Source organism: Vanessa tameamea, chromosome 29 (genome assembly GCF_037043105.1).
Source record: "Vanessa tameamea isolate UH-Manoa-2023 chromosome 29, ilVanTame1 primary haplotype, whole genome shotgun sequence".
Taxonomy (NCBI): domain Eukaryota; kingdom Metazoa; phylum Arthropoda; class Insecta; order Lepidoptera; family Nymphalidae; genus Vanessa; species Vanessa tameamea.
In genome coordinates, this window is record NC_087337.1 from 4,541,719 (window position 1) to 4,560,037 (window position 18,319).

At 32.8% G+C, this 18,319-nt stretch overlaps 1 protein-coding gene across 1 annotated transcript; it reads left to right on the forward strand.

Annotated features, from left to right (window-relative positions):
* Window positions 1–6,650: 6,650 nt before the first annotated feature.
* LOC113393709 (E3 ubiquitin-protein ligase RLIM-like) lies at window positions 6,651–15,311 on the forward strand. Its single transcript, XM_064219829.1, has 5 exons — window positions 6,651–6,925; window positions 7,391–7,801; window positions 8,942–8,977; window positions 13,607–13,787; window positions 14,271–15,311. Exons 1-4 carry the CDS (start codon window positions 6,741–6,743, stop codon window positions 13,773–13,775), a joined length of 801 nt encoding a protein of 266 aa, XP_064075899.1. The 5' UTR covers window positions 6,651–6,740; the 3' UTR covers window positions 13,776–13,787; window positions 14,271–15,311.
* Window positions 15,312–18,319: the final 3,008 nt, after the last annotated feature.

The following is an 18,319-nucleotide window of genomic DNA, read 5'->3' on the forward strand; positions in this document are numbered from 1 at the left end:
TGCATATAGACGTAAATTTGCAAAACCGTGCTCGCTGACTTGTAAGATTTTTTTTTTATTTAAACAATGGACTTTTTTTAATTGTGTATTTGCTTCTATGTCAAAAGCTTACGCCATGAGATGATTTGAAATTTGTATAAAAAAAATTAGAACTCAAGCAACAGAAATTTGACCCCAGAATTTTATGTTACAATTATTACTCCTGTTGTATTTGTTTCGAAGGCTGATAATTAATTTTTAAATTGAACAGACCTTATGGATATAGAATTGTTTATACAACTTACATTTCAGAACTTTTGGTAACAAATTTTGACAAAGAAGCAGAATTAATTTGAATATGGGGAATACCCGGTTTAATCACGCTTGGTGCCCGTGACAAGGACTGATTGGAATCCTATATTCGTTTTCGATAAATATGTTTGTGAGAGTGATCGAACTGTTGAGAAAACTGTTTTTCGACTTGATCTGGACTAAAAGTTTATAAAAAAAGTTTAAAGGTTAAGCCGCGGCGAGACTTGAGATTAAATCTCACAAGTGTGGGTCTAGCTTTGGGATTTGTTGTTACATTGTATCAGTGTTTCAATTAATCGATAGCGGTTTAAGTTTGCTCTATTTTTAAATTTTGGGACAATTTCATTAATAAAATATTGTAGTTTTTCGTCCTACGAAAAATAGTCTTAGCGCTTAGCTCAAGGCGATGTGATTAATTATGTATGTTACCTAAAGTTATTCCAAACATTTATTAAATATGAAATAACACATTTTAAAATGGATCACGAATGTAACACTTTATCTAAGCAAGAACATAAGCAAAAGTCTTAGAACTGTTATATTGGGCGTATGCGTTAACTCTTTCGCGCACGTTATCGAGTTTTATTTACAATTAAAAAGAAAAACAGTTGAAAAATGCTCGCTGATAATGTATTTTTAACGTTATTTATATACTTTTGTGTTATAGATCATTTCGATTATGGAGCATCAGATCTAGGTATTAAGATTTAGCCAGAAAATTTGTTTGGCTTCATTGGTAGTAACGGATATACAAGTATTTTTGAAATGAAATCTTACCACCTTTTAAGAAAGACTTTAATGGAAACAAGCAATAATAAAATTAGAAAAAATATATAGCAGAGAACGAAACAGTTTTTAAGCCAATACGAAACAGATGATACCTTCAGTGTTGTCATACAAAAAAAAATAAAGAAATTAATTGCATAACGTACCTATTTCTGTACACAATATATAAAGCTCAGTTTACAAAACATAAGGCAAATGGAGTGCATGGAACATTATTGTGAATAAAAAGCGGGAAACGACGTGTATTTTTGTTGACACGTCATAAGTGCTGTCACAATTAATTATTGACGTATGACGTAAAAATCGTTAGTTACTGCACAAACTACCGGAAATTTGTATCCGCTTTTGCTTTACTATAATTTTTCGAGAACTCCGTGATTTATAATCTGAGATCTAAACCAAGTAAATGTGTCAGGATCGAATTTATTGTTACCTCATGTATGGGATCGTCGCTGTCTGTTTCAGTGTTGCTATTAAATATTAACACAGATTAAAGATAAACGGTAAATTTGTTATTTTTTTTTCTAATGCAATAAATCACATTATAAAGAGGCATAGTTGTTTAACGAAATGTCTGAATTATATTGTCGATAGAGTAAAAAAACCGATTCCTAATATACAACAAAACTGACAGATGACAGACCGACTGACGTTTCAAAATGGCGCCAATATTACAAACCAGTCCTTTGGGGCTGTTACGGTTAGAGAATAGCAATTTTCTATCAAATATTTGTTGCGGAATGATATCAAATCAAATCAAAAAATTATATTATGGACCTATACGGTAGAATAATACTCTATAGTACTAATTTATCGATTGCAACATTTATGAAATGTTTGATAACAACCAACCAACAACCTCCAACCGTAATAGTTCCACAGATAATACGGCTCTGTATATTTAGAGTGTGTATGATACTGTCATGTATAAGCTCTCTCAGCGATGGTTTGCCCGTGACCCAGATTAACGGAGAAAAATATACGAATACGAATGACGTGGGATATTGTCATTATTGCATTTTTCTTTTTTATTGTATAGATTGTTTGATTTGCCTGCGGTTTCGTCGAGTGTTGAGCTGCACGTGTATATATTTCTTCGAAGATATTAATAAATAAAATGTTCTACTTTAGTTGAGTTTCATTTATAATTTTCCGTTTCGTGCTACACTGGTAGACGAGTGTTAGAGACAATATGATACTCAGGAGATACTAACTCGTCCCAACTCAGCTGTGGTGTTCATTCTCAGATCTTATTTTGGGATTAAACGATATTATTAAAACACTACATAGAATAAAATAAAGTCTCTTCACGCTGTCTATCTCCGTGTATGCTTAGATCTTTAAAATTACGTAACGTATTTTAGAGTGATTCATAAGATATGTTTGTATAATAACTATAACCTAAATATAAGAGAAATATTGATAATTTTAGAGGTTTCTAATGTGATGTCTGAAATAAACACATATTATTACGCTAACGCTGGCTGAATCCTAACGAGATAGATGATGTCTTACAGTATTGTACACCTTAAAACGTCTACAAAAACCTCCGCGATGGTATATGTATCTCTTAGGGATAACCCAAAATAACAAGACTGATTTAAAAGGTAGGTTGATATGCATAATTAATGCACAGTAAATAAACTGATAATTTATATCTAATATCTAATGTGATGTAAATAAATACACGTTTTGAGCTTACATTGCAAACGCTGGCTGAACCCTACGAGATAGATCAAAATAATGTACTACAGTATTGTACACCTTAAAAGGTCTTAAAGAGGCCATGGTTTATGTCTATATTTTAGGGATAACTTACAATAATCATTTTTTATCCTTTACTTTTAACAAGAAATAACGACTTTACGAAGCGATTTTGAGTAATACAGCATTAATCCTTATCCAATTAAATACTTTAAATACAATATGCATTTAATATGGATCAATATGGCCCTTTACAGCATGTAATTTAAATGAATATTTTCGAAGATATTACAAATTTAAAATCCAAGGACATAGCGGTCTGTATTGTCTAATGACATAAAGCCGTGACCGTTGTATGGAGACATTCTGTAGTATATTTCGTATCAGCATTGCACCCGAGCGAAGCCGAATATAGTATAGTTTACATAAGATACATTAAAAATCTTATTATATTACATAATTTAATATGTAAAACGAAATCATATTACATTATTCCAATATAAAATAATGTAGCTACATTATTATTGCTCGATTATGCACCATCTGAAAAGAAAAAGAACTTTGTTGATTATTTAATAAAGTCGTGATTTGGTATTTCAACATACCCTTGTATTTGTCTCTCGTATTTGCAACAAGTACACAAAATATTTTAATAAAAAACGCATATTATTCAATACAAGATTATATTGATGATACAAAAGCATGCAGCAAATACTTGTTGACTTCCAGGCAGGAAATAATATATACATATTCAGGGTTATTGGTAATTCGACGTATTCCCGTTAGGAGGTGATAGAGGTGACTATTTGGGATAATTTTAAGCCCCATATGCATTATGCAAAAGTGAACCATTTTTGAGTTATCACGTTTTTTAGCTTTTTTTAAAATAAGTCAAAAATACAACTTCAAAAATGTATTTAAAAAAATAAGTATTATTTTAAATCTCATTTTTTCTTCTGATTTATAAAAACGATTTAACACTGGTTACTTATCAATATTATTGTTTTAATAATTAACTTTTGTTCTAATACGAATTTCCACCAGCGTCCTTTGTGGTCATTTTAATTTCGGTTGCTTTGAAATATGTTCCTAGTTGTTGTACATTTTTGGAAACAAAACAAATATGTATAAATATAAATAAAAAAAAACAAATGCAAATTCCCGGTATTGCAAAGCAATTTTTTTTAATATGTCAAAAGTGCAGTTAGTTTAATTATTAATTTAATAATTAACAATAGTAGCAGTACTTCCATACGTATTAACAAATGCTAATTACTACCTACTACTTGATCGGTTAAAGTGACTAATTTTTACAACCCTAGCTGAAACTGCGAAGTTTATAAAACAAACTTCTACTCCCCGTTTTACCCCCTTAGGGCTGGAGTTTCGAAAAATCCGTTCTTAGCGTTCCACCTCCCAAATTTCAAGTTAGTAGTTATTTATTTATTTATTTATACTTTATTGCACCCAAACTTAAAACTAAAAATTACAATATTGAAACAAAAAGTTGCATGAGGTGCAACAGGCGGCCTTATCGCTCAGCAGCGATCTCTTCCAGGCAACCTTTGGGCAGAGGATCATAGTATTTACATATATGGGAAGGGTACACTAATTTAAGTCAAAATAAAATACATACATAATATAAAAATGTTAACACAATACACAGATAACAATAAATATATATAATATAAATATATACTATAAGAAATATTTACATAAATAAATACATAAAATATATATAATAAAAAAAAAAAAGGAGATATAACAGAACAAAAAATTAACAACGACAACGACTGCTTAATGCGACAAGTAAAAGTCCTTAACCATACTTTTAAAAACGGCTAACGACTGTGCGCGTCTTATAGCTATGGGTAATGAATTCCAAAGTCGAGAAGCTACAACAGTGAAGGACTTAGAATAATAAGAAGAAGAGTGGGAAGGAATGGAGAGAATTAAATTTTCATTCGAGCGAAGAGCGCGCTTATGAGTCTCCCTGAGGAGAGTGAAACGCTCTTTAAGATAGAAGGGTGTCGCTGGATTAAAAAGAATAGAATAGAGAAGAGATAAAATGTGAGTATTCCTGCGAAGGCGAATGGGGAGCCACTTGAGTTTCTGAGATTTCGTGATTAATCAGTGAGTTTCATTTCGCTTTTATATATGTATATATAGATGTTAAGAGACAATTTCAACTCACCACCATAAATATTTCTTGTGGCAATATTCAATTTCTCCTCGGCGGACGTCTTCCGCGTGCATCTTGTGGTTCCGGTACGTTCCGATCTTGCCAGAACTCGAACATCACGACAACCAATGTGACAGCTACGGCGATGCCGATTGACATACCATGAGCGAATAACGTCATTTCAGGGCTGTAAAGTTGAAAAAGATCAGTTGGGAAGGGAAGCGTTTTGTAACGATTGCGCAGTTCCATAGACGCGCAGCGATAGCACAGAAATATAATTTTTTAGTATTTAAATAAATCATTTAATCCTGAATTAAAATGTTACGATGGACGAACATATGTTACTATAATCGAAGCACAATGAACGGTTGACGAACAACAACAGAACAGTCTGTAAATTTCCCACTGCTGGGCTAAAACCTTCTCTCCCTTTGTAGAGATGGTTTGGAGCATATTCCACCACGCTACCTAAATGCGGATTGGTGGATACAAATGTGGCAGAATTTCGTTGAAATTAGACACGTCCGCGCCGCCGAACAGGAGATAAATTATAAACACAATTTAAGCACGTGAAAAATCGTGAAGTTAACGAACATACATGAAAGATAGACAATTTGTTTTTAATTTAAAAAGAAATAAAGAACAAAATCATGTAAAATATTAACACAGAAATAACTGTTTTTTGTTTTAGGAGCCGAGATGGCCCAGTGGTTAGAACGCGTGCATCTTAACTGATGATTTCGGGTTCAAACCCAGGCAGGCACCACTGAATTTTCATGTGCTTAATTTGTGTTTATAATTCATCTCGTGCTCGGCGGTGAAGGAAAACATCGTGAGGAAACCTGCATGTGTCTAATTTCAACGAAATTCTGGCACATGTGTATTCCACCAACCCGCATTGGAGCAGCGTGGTGGAATATGCTCATACCTTCTCCTCAAACGGGAGAGGAGGCCTTAGCCCAGCAGTGGGAAATTTACAGGCTGATTATGTTTATTTTTTTATTTAACTGTTTTTTAAATGAGTAACTAATCCGAATATAAAAAACAAAAAATGTATAGTCGGTGCTAACTTGAGAGCTGATTATTTTTTTATTTTTAAAAAATAAACTAAAACCGATCAAAAATAAGAAGAAAACTCTTAATCTTATTAGGTCTTTCTTTGTCTTATCCAAAATAAATGAATATTAGTACAGATAATATCATAAAATTAACTTTATCTTACAATCATATCACATGAAAACATAGTAGGACATTATATTTGAGTACTTACATCTGTTTTTGCCACCTACGCTCACTTAGTAGCTTATTGATAAAATTTATCTGTATCTTAGTAACTAACAAACAACGCGATAGAGTTTATAATATAAGAAACAAGCAAGCTATGAAAGGGGAGTTACACTTTTGTGTTATATAATTTTGTATAAAACTGCGTAATTCCCCTTCTAGAAACTGCATTTATCACAGAATATAAAATTAGCAGTATTGCTATTGTAATAAGTAAACAGATTTAGATTTTAAACAAACTGTAAGCGTAACAAATAATGAGATCGATAGTAATACTAATATGATAACGTCATCTATTTTATTTGCATAGCATGCAATAATTCTTGTCTATTTACCAAATTAGAATAGACGTTAAAGGAATATATTTGTATAATACGTTTTATTTTTGTAATGGCAACATGTAGCAACGTCAAAAATAAACAGAAAATATTATCACTCATAGCACGGAGGTATTCAGAGATTATAACGCAATTAAAAAAATAATACTATTACAATGAGTTTTCGTGAAGAGGATAAGGAAAAAGAGAAAGGTGGACTTGGGACAGGCTTTGCCGTCGTCGCAACTATAGGCGTCGGTATTGGGGCTGCCTTGTATTACTTCATCAACAAAGGAAGAGAAAATCCAACAGCTGCGGGTTCTACCGCGCAGGGCTGGACGTGCGATTCTCCCCACACTTTGTAAGTATATAATTTTATAATAATACGTCATGTCGTCTAATTAGATTGTTCATTCAAATTTAAATTGTAAAATTAATATTAAATATTTAACTCTTCAATTATTATAATATATTATTATAAAATTAAGTGTAGTGGTTCATAATTTTTTTTAAATGTAACAAATGTCACGCTTGTGTTAACGTTAACTTCCAATTTCGTAATTCGCACGCATATAGCATACATTAAAATCTGTTTTCTTTAACAATTTCCACATTAATATTCTTTTAAGTTCAGTAAGGAAATTGCTTATTTTATATCATTTATTTATTGTATAAAAAACTAATAATATGTAATAATTAAACTTCATGCTCATTAATTCTATGATTACGATTTTTTTAATTCTTATGATTTATACATTGCTAACATGGTCACCATTTCATGGTCATTATTTTTTTTTCCATATCATCATCATTATTATTATATAAGGCATGTACGTGAGGAACCAATATATATATCGGACGATTCGTATACCACTCTCTCAGAACACAGTACTACTGACACGAGCATACTGGAAGATAGTTTTACATGTAAATGCTTTAATAATAATGATTCAGAAAATGAAACATTCGAAAGTAACGATTCAAGCTTCTCGGAGAGTCAAAGTAGTTATAGTCAATCCAACACAGACACCTCTAGAAGTATGTCTGATGATGACGACAGTGATGAATCCGATATGTTCAACACAATCACGTCTAGCAATGAATTAAATGACTCTGAACTCTCTGAATGGGATGTAACGACGTCCTTAGATTATCCGAGCTATGAACAACCATTGTCAAGGAGTTACATAGAAAATTTTACTCGGAACTTACTTATGTCACAACAGAGGGATCAGAGGTAATGAAAATATAACTAATACCTAATTAAATTGGGAATATTTAATACTGAAATGCGTTCAGTTTGATAAAAAGTTTCAGTGAATTCATTTGAAACGGGTTTTAGTAGAAATTTGATTGACAATCAGAACCCGGCCACAGAGACTATGCATTCTAGATGTTGGTTGCTTGGCTTATATGCTACAAAAATAAACAGTTGACATTATTTATTTAAAATTAAATTTAGCATAAAATTATAACATATATTATTAAGTATAAGTAGAGGTAACTTAGGAGGCAGATTACTTTTATTTTATATAATATGAAGGATAGAAAAGGGTCACCTGATGGTAAATGGTCACCAACCACACCGAAAGTCATTCACACAGTGAGATATCTTAACCATTCATCACCAATGCTACACTAACCTTGGGAACTAAGATGAGCCTGTAGTTACATTAGCCCTTCCAACTTATACATAACAATGCTCGGTTTTGCTGTTGATTGGTAGAATATCTCAGTGTGTACCCAGTGGCACGAAGATCTTCAATCATTGAACAGTCAGGAATGTATACTCTCAGCGGACAGTTTTACATTTTATAATGTATATTTTGAATAACTTTCACTACAATAAATAGTCATTGTCCATGAATATTATATGAGACGAAGGCTTCCCTCATTGCTCTTTTCATTTAAATTATTAATTGTTAATACTTCTTGAGCCGAGATGGCCCAGTGGTTAGAATGCGTGCATCTTAACTGATGATTTTGGGGATCAAACCCAGGCAGGCACCACTGAATTTTCATGTGCTTAATTTGTGTTTATAATTCATCTCGTGCTCGGCGGTGAAGGAAAACATCGTGAGGAAACCTGCATGTGTCTAATTTCAACGAAATTCTGCCACATGTGTATTCCACGAACCCACATTGGAGCAGCGTCTTGGAATATGCTCCAAACCTTCCCCTCAAAGGGAGAGGAGGCCTTAGCCCAGCAGTGGGAAATTTACAGGCTGCTAAATGTAATGTAAAAAAAACTTCTTGGTTAGAAATTACATTTTAAACCTACAGTAGTATGTCTTAAATTTCTATTAAGTAACCAACACATAAAAGGTATGTAATATTAATAGTTATGTTATATTAATAATAATAATTATTATTACAGAAACAATCAATTCAACTCACGCGATAATGAAGCATTGTAAGATATAAATATTTATTATAATTGAATGATTTGTATTAGTCCATTCTAATGGCGGGTGAAGTTAAATAAACTACTTTTAACTTCTATTGACATGACGTCATTGTTCAAAGTTTAAGTAGTCAATTGGAATAATGGTGTATTATAACTGAGATATATTAATAAAGAAATGTTTTTGGTGTATAATTTTAAGTTGGGTGGATTATGTAAATCTTAGTTTATCTTTACTCCTCCTTCCGTTGGAATAAATAGTTCAACAATATTGTATTTAGAATGTATACAACTAACTTAAGACTAAAATATATATATGGATGCGTTTTGTTATACTAATTAAATAACAAGTAGTTTGTGAGACAGATTTCAAAATTTATAGGTAAGAAATTTAAAGAATAAATTTAGTCAAATAATCTTAAGATTTTCCAGTAAAACCTAAGATTTACCGATTACGAATGGTAAATGTCAATAAAACTTTGAGATTCGAACTTTTACCATCATTCACTTGGTAAATCTTAGGATTTACATGTTAGGTTTTGTTAGGTTGGAATGGTAAAAGTCCGAAAAAGTCGTCCCTTTATAATAAATACTTACATTTACCAATTCGTGTCGGTGAATCTTAGGTTTTACTGGAAAATCTTAAGATTTACCTTAGTTCGAGCTTTTACAGTAACATATATATTAGTAACTTATATGTATATATCATTCTATATATACATACTATCATCTGAACCCGTCGTCGTCCCTCTCATGATAGACCAGCCAACTAAGCAGGACATATTACAGTCCAGAAGTGCGCGGAAAGAGTTCCAGCGCAGAACCAACGGCTTTACGGCATCGAGGCACGGAAGTACACACACTTTCAATTTCTAGACTCCAGGCAGTAATTTTTCGATCGAAAATTCGAACTAGCTTTTTGTCGGCCTGACTTAGGGTATGAACCCAGGAGCTCTGGATCTGAGACCTTATATCTAGCCAATAGACAAAAGAGGCAGTTAGTCGTTGACTACAAGGATAGACAACAGAAATGATTGTCCATTTGGATTGGATTTTGTGTGTATAGATTGCATGAGTGTGATTTTTTTTAATGTGTCAGTTTGGCCGAGGTATAAATTATAAGGTTTTTAATTTTTTTTAATATTAATGGAATGCAATTGTTGTGGTTTTTTTAAATTATATATGTGTGTTTTAGAATTTATTTTCGTCTTTGATGGTATTATTACTAAATTTTTTTTTATAATCCCTACATATATAGTTAAACAAAAGTTGCCCTGCCGCGTTTATCTGTCTGTCTGATCACGTTAAAGGTACTATCGAACGGTTTTTCATACGGTTTTCACCAATGGTCGGAGTGATTCACGGGAAAGGTTCAGTTGTATAATTTATTAAGGTCTTCGAGTAAACTGGCTGCAATATGACGACGATTTTTGAAGATGTCGGAAAACTTCATGGCGACTAGCTTTAGTGGCGCCGCGTGAACCAATGGAGTTTAAATATATTACAATTGAAACGTTAAATGTAGACCTTCTGAGCCCAGATGGACCAGTGGTTAGAGCGCGTGCATCTTAACCGATAATTGCGGGTTCAAAGACAAGCACCGCTGAGTTTTCGTGTGCTTAATTTGTGTTTAAAATTCATCTCGTGCTCGGTGAAGGAAAAAATCGTGAGGAAAACTGCATGGGTGCAATTTCAATGAAATTCAGCCACGTGTGTATCCACCAACAGAACCTTCCTCCTCAATAGGGAGAGAAGGCCTTAGCCCAGCATGGGACAGTTTTAGCTGTTACTATGTAGACCTTTATTCCCGTGCGACGTCGGGGTAGTTTGTTGTAGTAGTAGACTGTAAAGCCCCGAACGTCTTCCTGTTAGTTTCAGCTTGGCTAAAAGTTTGGTTAGTCCAGTCATTATATATATTTGGAAACGCAAATGAACCGAGAAGGCTGATTGAAAGGCTTAACTTAAAGTTGTCGGCCTATGTGCGTTCGTCGTCATCTTGAAAATTTGGTTGAATTTAGGTTTTTTGCGATTACTCGGCTGTGCGTCGTGATACGAGATTTATGATATGATACCTTTCTGTTGCTTCAAATACGCTTTGAAATTTATGTTCTATCCATTTTTTGCCTACCGTTGATGGTCATTGAGGTATCGCGCGCGAAACAGGAACAATAAAATCATCGTAACTGTTCTATTTTCTATTTTCACCTTTCTCGTGGTATGCATTGAAAAATTACATACATGCGACATATCCAAAAACCAGCCTTCTCGGTAAGAAGACGTTCTTGGCTTTACAATATACATTAACCTGCCCCGACTTTGCACGGCAATTAACGTCTACATAGTAACAGTTAAAACTGTGCCATTGCTGGGCTAAGGGCTCCCCTCTCTATTGAGAATTTAACTGAAATTGCACTCTCTGTCAAATTTCGTTTAATTATTGTTTATTTAACGCTCGTCTTGCATATCAGGAACAGAAGCAAGAAACAGCCTCCATGTTATAAAGTCGCGTAAACAACCGCAGTTCAATGACCGCAGCCTTGATTGCTTGAGTTTGCGAAAGCTTTTCCGGTATATTATAGGCAACGGTATATAAAATATTTGATTGCGTGATGAGGTGCGGGGGAGGGGTGTTATGAGTTAAAATAATAAAATATAATTTAAAAAATTCTTAATTTATTTCAAAAGTTCGATATATTTAGAACAGTACGTACTAAGTATATTAATATATAAAATTCATTTCATATATGAATATATTCAGAATTATACTTGCTTCCTTATTGCAACCTACCGGCTCCAATTTAAGCCAAGGTACTTACACTAATTCCCAAAAAAGACATCGAAATCCGTCCAACCGTTGGAGTTCAGTTACACACGTACAGAAGATTTATATGTATATAAATAAATAGCTTAACTTTATATCTTTTGAGTATTAAAAAATAGTAACTACTGAGTTTATTGCCAGATACCAAGTTAATCTATACGTATAATAAAATTGGAGTGTCTGTTTGTAATATTAAAATAACCGCTTTTTACTCAAATCATAATATGTTTTTTTCGGTCTATTTGTTTCGGCTAATCTCTGGAACGGCTTGACCGATTTTGCAGGGACTTTCACTGGCAGATGGCTGATGTATATATGTATATATGTAAGAATTAAATTAGGTTACGACAATAATTTTTTTGTTTAATTCAAACGCGCACGAAGTCGCGGGCACAGATAGTAGATATACATCTCTGTTTAATTCAAAAGTTAAAGTTTGTCAAATAAAACAACATCATAATCATTATACGTAAACCTTCCTCATGTAACACTTCGTCCATCAGTGAAAACCGTTTACAAATCCGTTTAGTAATCTTGGAGTTAAACACGCACAGACGCGACGGGCGGAGTTTATTTTATATATATAGGGATTGAGGCTTTTCAATGATTATATATATATTTTCCAAATATTATATAATTATTTCAGCACTTGCCAAAATAAGAAAGGTTGAAGTTTAAAGGTAACTTACTCCCTTCCACAAATGGCGGAACGTTAACAGCGGGTTTTATATCAAATGAAATTGTATATATCGTGCAGATTTTAGCACTGATAAGCATACTTATCGGATTGAGAAGAGCGGGGCGTGACGCGGGCTCACCCTAGTATAGTTGCAACTACAAGAGGACAAAGGCCAAATAAACAACATTTGACAGCGAATTGACGCGATACCGTTGGTCGAGAGCTCGAATAGTCTATGATATTCAAAATGGCGCTTTGAATGTCGATGACGCTGTTTTCGAAAGTAAAATTATAGTTGATATAAGTAGTTTACTAGAATAGTGTCGTATATTAAATAAAGATATATTAATCAAGAACTGTTAATAGCGCACAGTATAGCTGAGCTATTTGCGAATCGCGTGGAATACGTAAATCTAAGGTTTGTTTATCTTTATTCCTTCTTCGAATGGAATGACTTTGTTTTTCTTCTGATAATCGTATCTAAACAGACGTGTTAGTTAGTATATTGTTAATAATTGATATTTACGTTATTTTACCGAGCATGTTGTTTAGTACGAGGCAGCGTTACTATCTAGATATTTGAAATTATACGTCATTTGCGTTATGATACGATAAGTGAATTATTATGATGCGCGCGCGCAGACATGGAAACTACACGGTGAAGTTGCTCGCTGAACCGCCAATCAAGTGTCGAGTCGCTAGATATAGACAACTTCACGTCTTGTTTTATTTTACAATTTATATTTTATTTCAAATGTAAATTGTGTTATGGTAGTGGTGGAAAACGTAATTATATTTATGATAATAATAATTATATTATTATTAATAAGTAGATTGTTATTTGCATGCGATTAAAAACTATTTTTAATTACGCGAAAGTAGTATAACCCCAACTCTATACGTCATTTTTTGGACTATGGGCGAATATGGGCTGTTGTCTTTGTGTCTAAATTAATATATATTTTTTAAATCTAAATCTAAGTCTAAATAATATGAAATTATGCCACATGTGTATTCCACCAACCCGCATTGGAGCAGCGTGCTATATGCTCCATACCTTCTTTTCAAAGGGAGCGAAGGCCTTAGCCCAGAAGTGGGAAATTTACAGGATGTTAATGTATGATGTTATGTTTTCAAGCCGCGAGCGCTCATGGTCGCTCGAGGAGTGCTCCATCTGCTGCGACGTCGTCCTCCGCGATCAGGAGATAATGTCGCTGCCCTGCACGCACAATTTCCACACCAAGTGCATCTTACCATGGTTGCAGGAGCATCAGACATGCCCCAATTGCCGGAAGCCTATCGACTGATAAACCAAACAGGTAACAATACTGGATACCAGCGACCCGCCCCGGCTTTGCACGGACACAGTTTATGAATAAAGAAAATGTTATGATATAAATATAATTGATACCCTATAGCTCTCTCGACTAAGGTCTTCTACCAGTGTTTTTTTTTTAATCAGATTATCTGTTCTTGAGAATATCCCGTACATGGAGCTAATAAGGCGTGATGTTATACTTTTAATAAAGGTTTTTGCTACTCCAAGGTCCAAGTGTTTGGTGCTGATGACTATTTCTATAGATAGAGTGTTTGTATAAAAGAACTAAAACAAACCCGCCATCTTTGTTATCTTGGTGCGTGGCAGCCGCGCTTGTCACTCGTCAAACGTCATAGCACTTTACTAGTGTGTGTGTGTTAAGGACAATTTTTTTCGACGCTTTTTCGATAAATTTTTAGAATATACAGTATATATAAATAAACAAATGTTTAGTAGTTTTCAATATGTTTTTTTTATTTTTCAGTATCTGTCGTTGACTTCTTTGACATCTAAGATGCGGTAATGGAAAGTCCACGAAAATCGAAAAATGAATAAAAAAAGATATATTGACTGGAATCTGAAGATTTGCTTCGTATAATTAAAATATCTTGTGTAATGATTATATTTTCAGATCTTTGCCAATATTCAACAAAAAAAAAAAAATTTTAATAATAAATAAATTTTAAAAATTAAAAATGTAATAGCAATAAAATTAGGGAACAATGAATTACGGTCTTTTTAATTTTCTAGTTAGATTTATTGCGTTATGTAGGTTTAGAAAAAAATATGTTTAAAATTAGTAAAATAGATGAAATTCTCTGAATAAAAAAAAAATTACAAAATATAAATGAAATTGTAGGTATAAGATATAAAAAGTATATTTGTAACGTGTATGTATACTTTCTTCATCTGGACAAATGATAAAAATAAATGCTCTCAAGAAACTAGACAATACTGCCTTAAAACATATATAAATAATATAATATTAGTTGTTGACAGATTAAAAATACTAATTGACACCTTATACCTTCATGCTTCTTTTCTTTTTTTAAATATTTATTTCTATATTTCTTCTGTCCATGACACAAACTCAAACGGCTCATTTAAAATTTCGAACAATATTTTTATATTATCGTAGCTTAATAGTACATATTTATTTTATATTTTAAAGTTTTTAATGTATTTGTGATTAGGCGTGTGAACTGGCAATTTTGTAAGGAAATTAAAAAATAAATTGCAAAATGACATTTATTCTTTTATTATCTATATTTTTGATGTTGATATCATTTTAAAACGTCTGTTATTTTAGGATCAATAAAATTTAATATCGGTTTATTGCGAGTTCACAAGCAAATATGTTTTATTTTTTTAAAAAATAACTCGTAGACACTTAGTTTTATTATATTGTGACATATCACTTCAATTTGTCATTATTGTAGAAAAAAACGAATAATTCTAATGTGATATTGAACTAGCTGGCTTAGTAATAAATTATCGAAATATTTTTTAATAAATTAATACTGGGGTCATGTTGTTTTATTGAACAATTATTCGTTACACTTTTGAGATACCCTAAGTGAGAAAGATATGGTCTAATTCAAGCGACAAAAATATAATTATATGTTTGAAATAAAGACCTAAGACCTAAATCATCGCTAATTATATATATACATATATATATATATATATATAATTATATATATATATATATAATTATATATATATATATATATATAATTATATACTTCTAGATAAGGAAGATTGCAGATTGTTAGGTCTTTGAAAAAGTCCCATGAAAATTAAAATATATTTTTTGTTAATTTTCATTCCTGAATCGGGCTACTGTTATGTTTTTGTCTATGAACGGAATATGTTATTCAGGGCTCTATACCTTCTAGACAGTATTTCATTTTACTTCTACTATTATCAAAATAAATAAATATCACAGTATAAAACCTTTTCCAGAAAAATAATCTAGATAATGATGAAACCAACTTTAAAATCTAGCTTGTATTATGATTGAAGCTATCCAAACAGACATACACGCAAAACAAATACAAGAAAAGTCTTCCTTGGCGTTCAAGCTTGCTTAATGCTAAATTTCTTTAAATTATTTTCATTGGGGCATGAAAGAGCAACAGACAGACAGAGTTACTTTCGCGTTTATAATATTAATAAAGATTAGTAACATTGTTAATGTCTAAATCACGTTAATAATGTTTAATTGTACGTCAGAAGGCTATGTCAGACTATAACACTGGACGCTGTTGTAATAATCAGTCTGTGTTGCAGAACTGTCGATAGTGTGACTATCAATTGTTGACCTCGAAAACTATTCAGGACATCGATATGACTATCGATAATATCGATACTATCAATAGTGTCGATGGTTTTGGGCTATTGATAGCCAGCGAATGAATTTTGAGAAGAAGGATAATTATGAAGACAAAGTTCTCGTTACTGTTCCTTGAATCGAGGCCCTGTCATTGAATATTGTTATTTTTTTTAAAACGCGTATTTGAACATCGACGGTCGTATGTAATTATCTAAATTCTATAATTCAAAGACACGCCATAATCATAAATCGATGAAAAAGTATAAAATGTATTAATTTTTATACTCTTTACGAGCGCAAATTCAATGAAACTTATTTAAATATAGTGTCGTTACTTGGCCCAATATATTTCTTACCTTGAGAAAATAATACTATCGAAAATACATTGGCGACCAATAACACAAAAACATCGATACTAATGATAGTATCGATAGTATTGACACATGTCTTACACCAAATTATCGATAGATATAATCGATTGTTTATCGATAGTGGACTATCGATATGCAACACTAATAAGTATATACTATATCGTGTAAATAGTGGCCGAATAAGACTACGGACTCCAGAGATCCATACTTTTGGATGGAATACTAATAAAATTATTTTAAACAACGTAAAAATACTCTGCCATACTTAAATTTAATGGTAATTGCTGTTTGAACTTTTATTAACTAAGCAGAGTTTTTGATTAAATTTTTTAATAACTTTTGTTCAAGTTTTGTTTTATACGTTTTAAAATGCTTAGAATATTTAACTACGTTATTTTCAGTTATTTTTTACTTCGTAAGTACATTGTTTTATAATTTTAAATGTGTATTACGAGCAAATGGGCCACCTGATGGTAAGTGGTCACCACCGTCCATAGACAATGGCGTTTATAAACAATACTGAGTACTGCTGTTTGGCGGTAGAATAATAATTAGTAATTATTTCTTTAAATTAATTAAAACAGAATTTAATGCCATATGTACTTTAACGATCGTAGGAATTCACAAGAGTAGACAAAGTTTGTATGAACTTTATAGTGAAAGGTCATACGACCGGACTTTTAGATTCATTAGCTATGTTAGTGCCTATTCTAAACTATTCAAACGTGTATGCAGGGCCGGATCTACTACCATATGGCTTTTTGGGCTTCAGCCCAGGGCCCCGTGGTATTAAGGGGCCCCAGATATGTCTTAGGGTGCCCTAAGTATTGTTAGCCCAGGGCCCTCTAAACTTACGGTCCGGCCCTGCGTGTATGTCATACAGCCAGTCATTGCACATAAGACATAAAATTATTGACGCAATTTGGATTTATAAGGGGTCGCTCGATAACTGACGTTGGTGTTGAGCTCGTTAAAATTGTTTACAAGGCCTGGGATGAGTCACATGATGCTTTAGGGATATTTTGTAATTTATCTAAGGCCTTTGATTGCGTTCAAAGTGAAACTTTGTTCAGGAAGCTAAGTCATTATGGAATTAGGGACACTGCACTCAACCCGACGCTTCACTGGAGCGCAGTTCAAATCCCATTGACACTCTTTTCCGACAAGTAAACAAAATGGCGCACCATGCGCCCTCGTAGAAATTCTCCTCACTTTACTTGACATTTAATATTTTTTTTAGTTATATCAATGCCCGCCATTTCTAGAAATATACTGCCTTTGCAAAAACTGAGATCCGGGGACGGTAGATTTTACGCTTTATATAACAAATTCTCGCCATTGGAAATAAGAAACGAACGAATGCGAGCAAATTCGTTTGAAAATCTATCGTTTAGACGTTCGGCGTCGGAGAAAATTAAAAAAGTAAATAATCTTTTTGACAAACAAGGAATGTTGTATTTAACAAAACCAAGCGATAAAGTCGACAGAAAAATTAATGAACTAATGAATGAAATTGTTTATATGAAAATGGGAAGACAGAGAAATCTTCGAAGCCGTGACAAATTAATAAGTGATACATTTTTGAACGATCTGCGTAGATATATCGAAAACACCCCAAAGACTGTATTTGAGTTTTCCGAACTAGTTGCGTAACATGTCAGACAATATTTTGTATACAATTAATTTGTCGAGGCTTAAAAAAACCTTGTATTATTTTTAAACCCACACACCATGAACATATATGTGCTACGCACTAGATATGGCAATCTGAACACTGGTCGACTGAACTGAACTGCAACTCATCTGATTAGTCTGGCGTACAAAGGC

Coding starts and splice junctions, on each gene's coding strand:
- LOC113393709 (XM_064219829.1), top strand. CDS start 6,741: ATGAGTTTTCGTGAAGAGGATAAGGAAAAAGAGAAAGGTGGACTTGGG. Junction 7,802..8,941: donor TCACAACAGAGGGATCAGAG/GTAATGAAAATA, acceptor TTATTATTACAG/AAACAATCAATTCAACTCAC. Junction 8,978..13,606: donor TCACGCGATAATGAAGCATT/GTAAGATATAAA, acceptor TATGTTTTCAAG/CCGCGAGCGCTCATGGTCGC.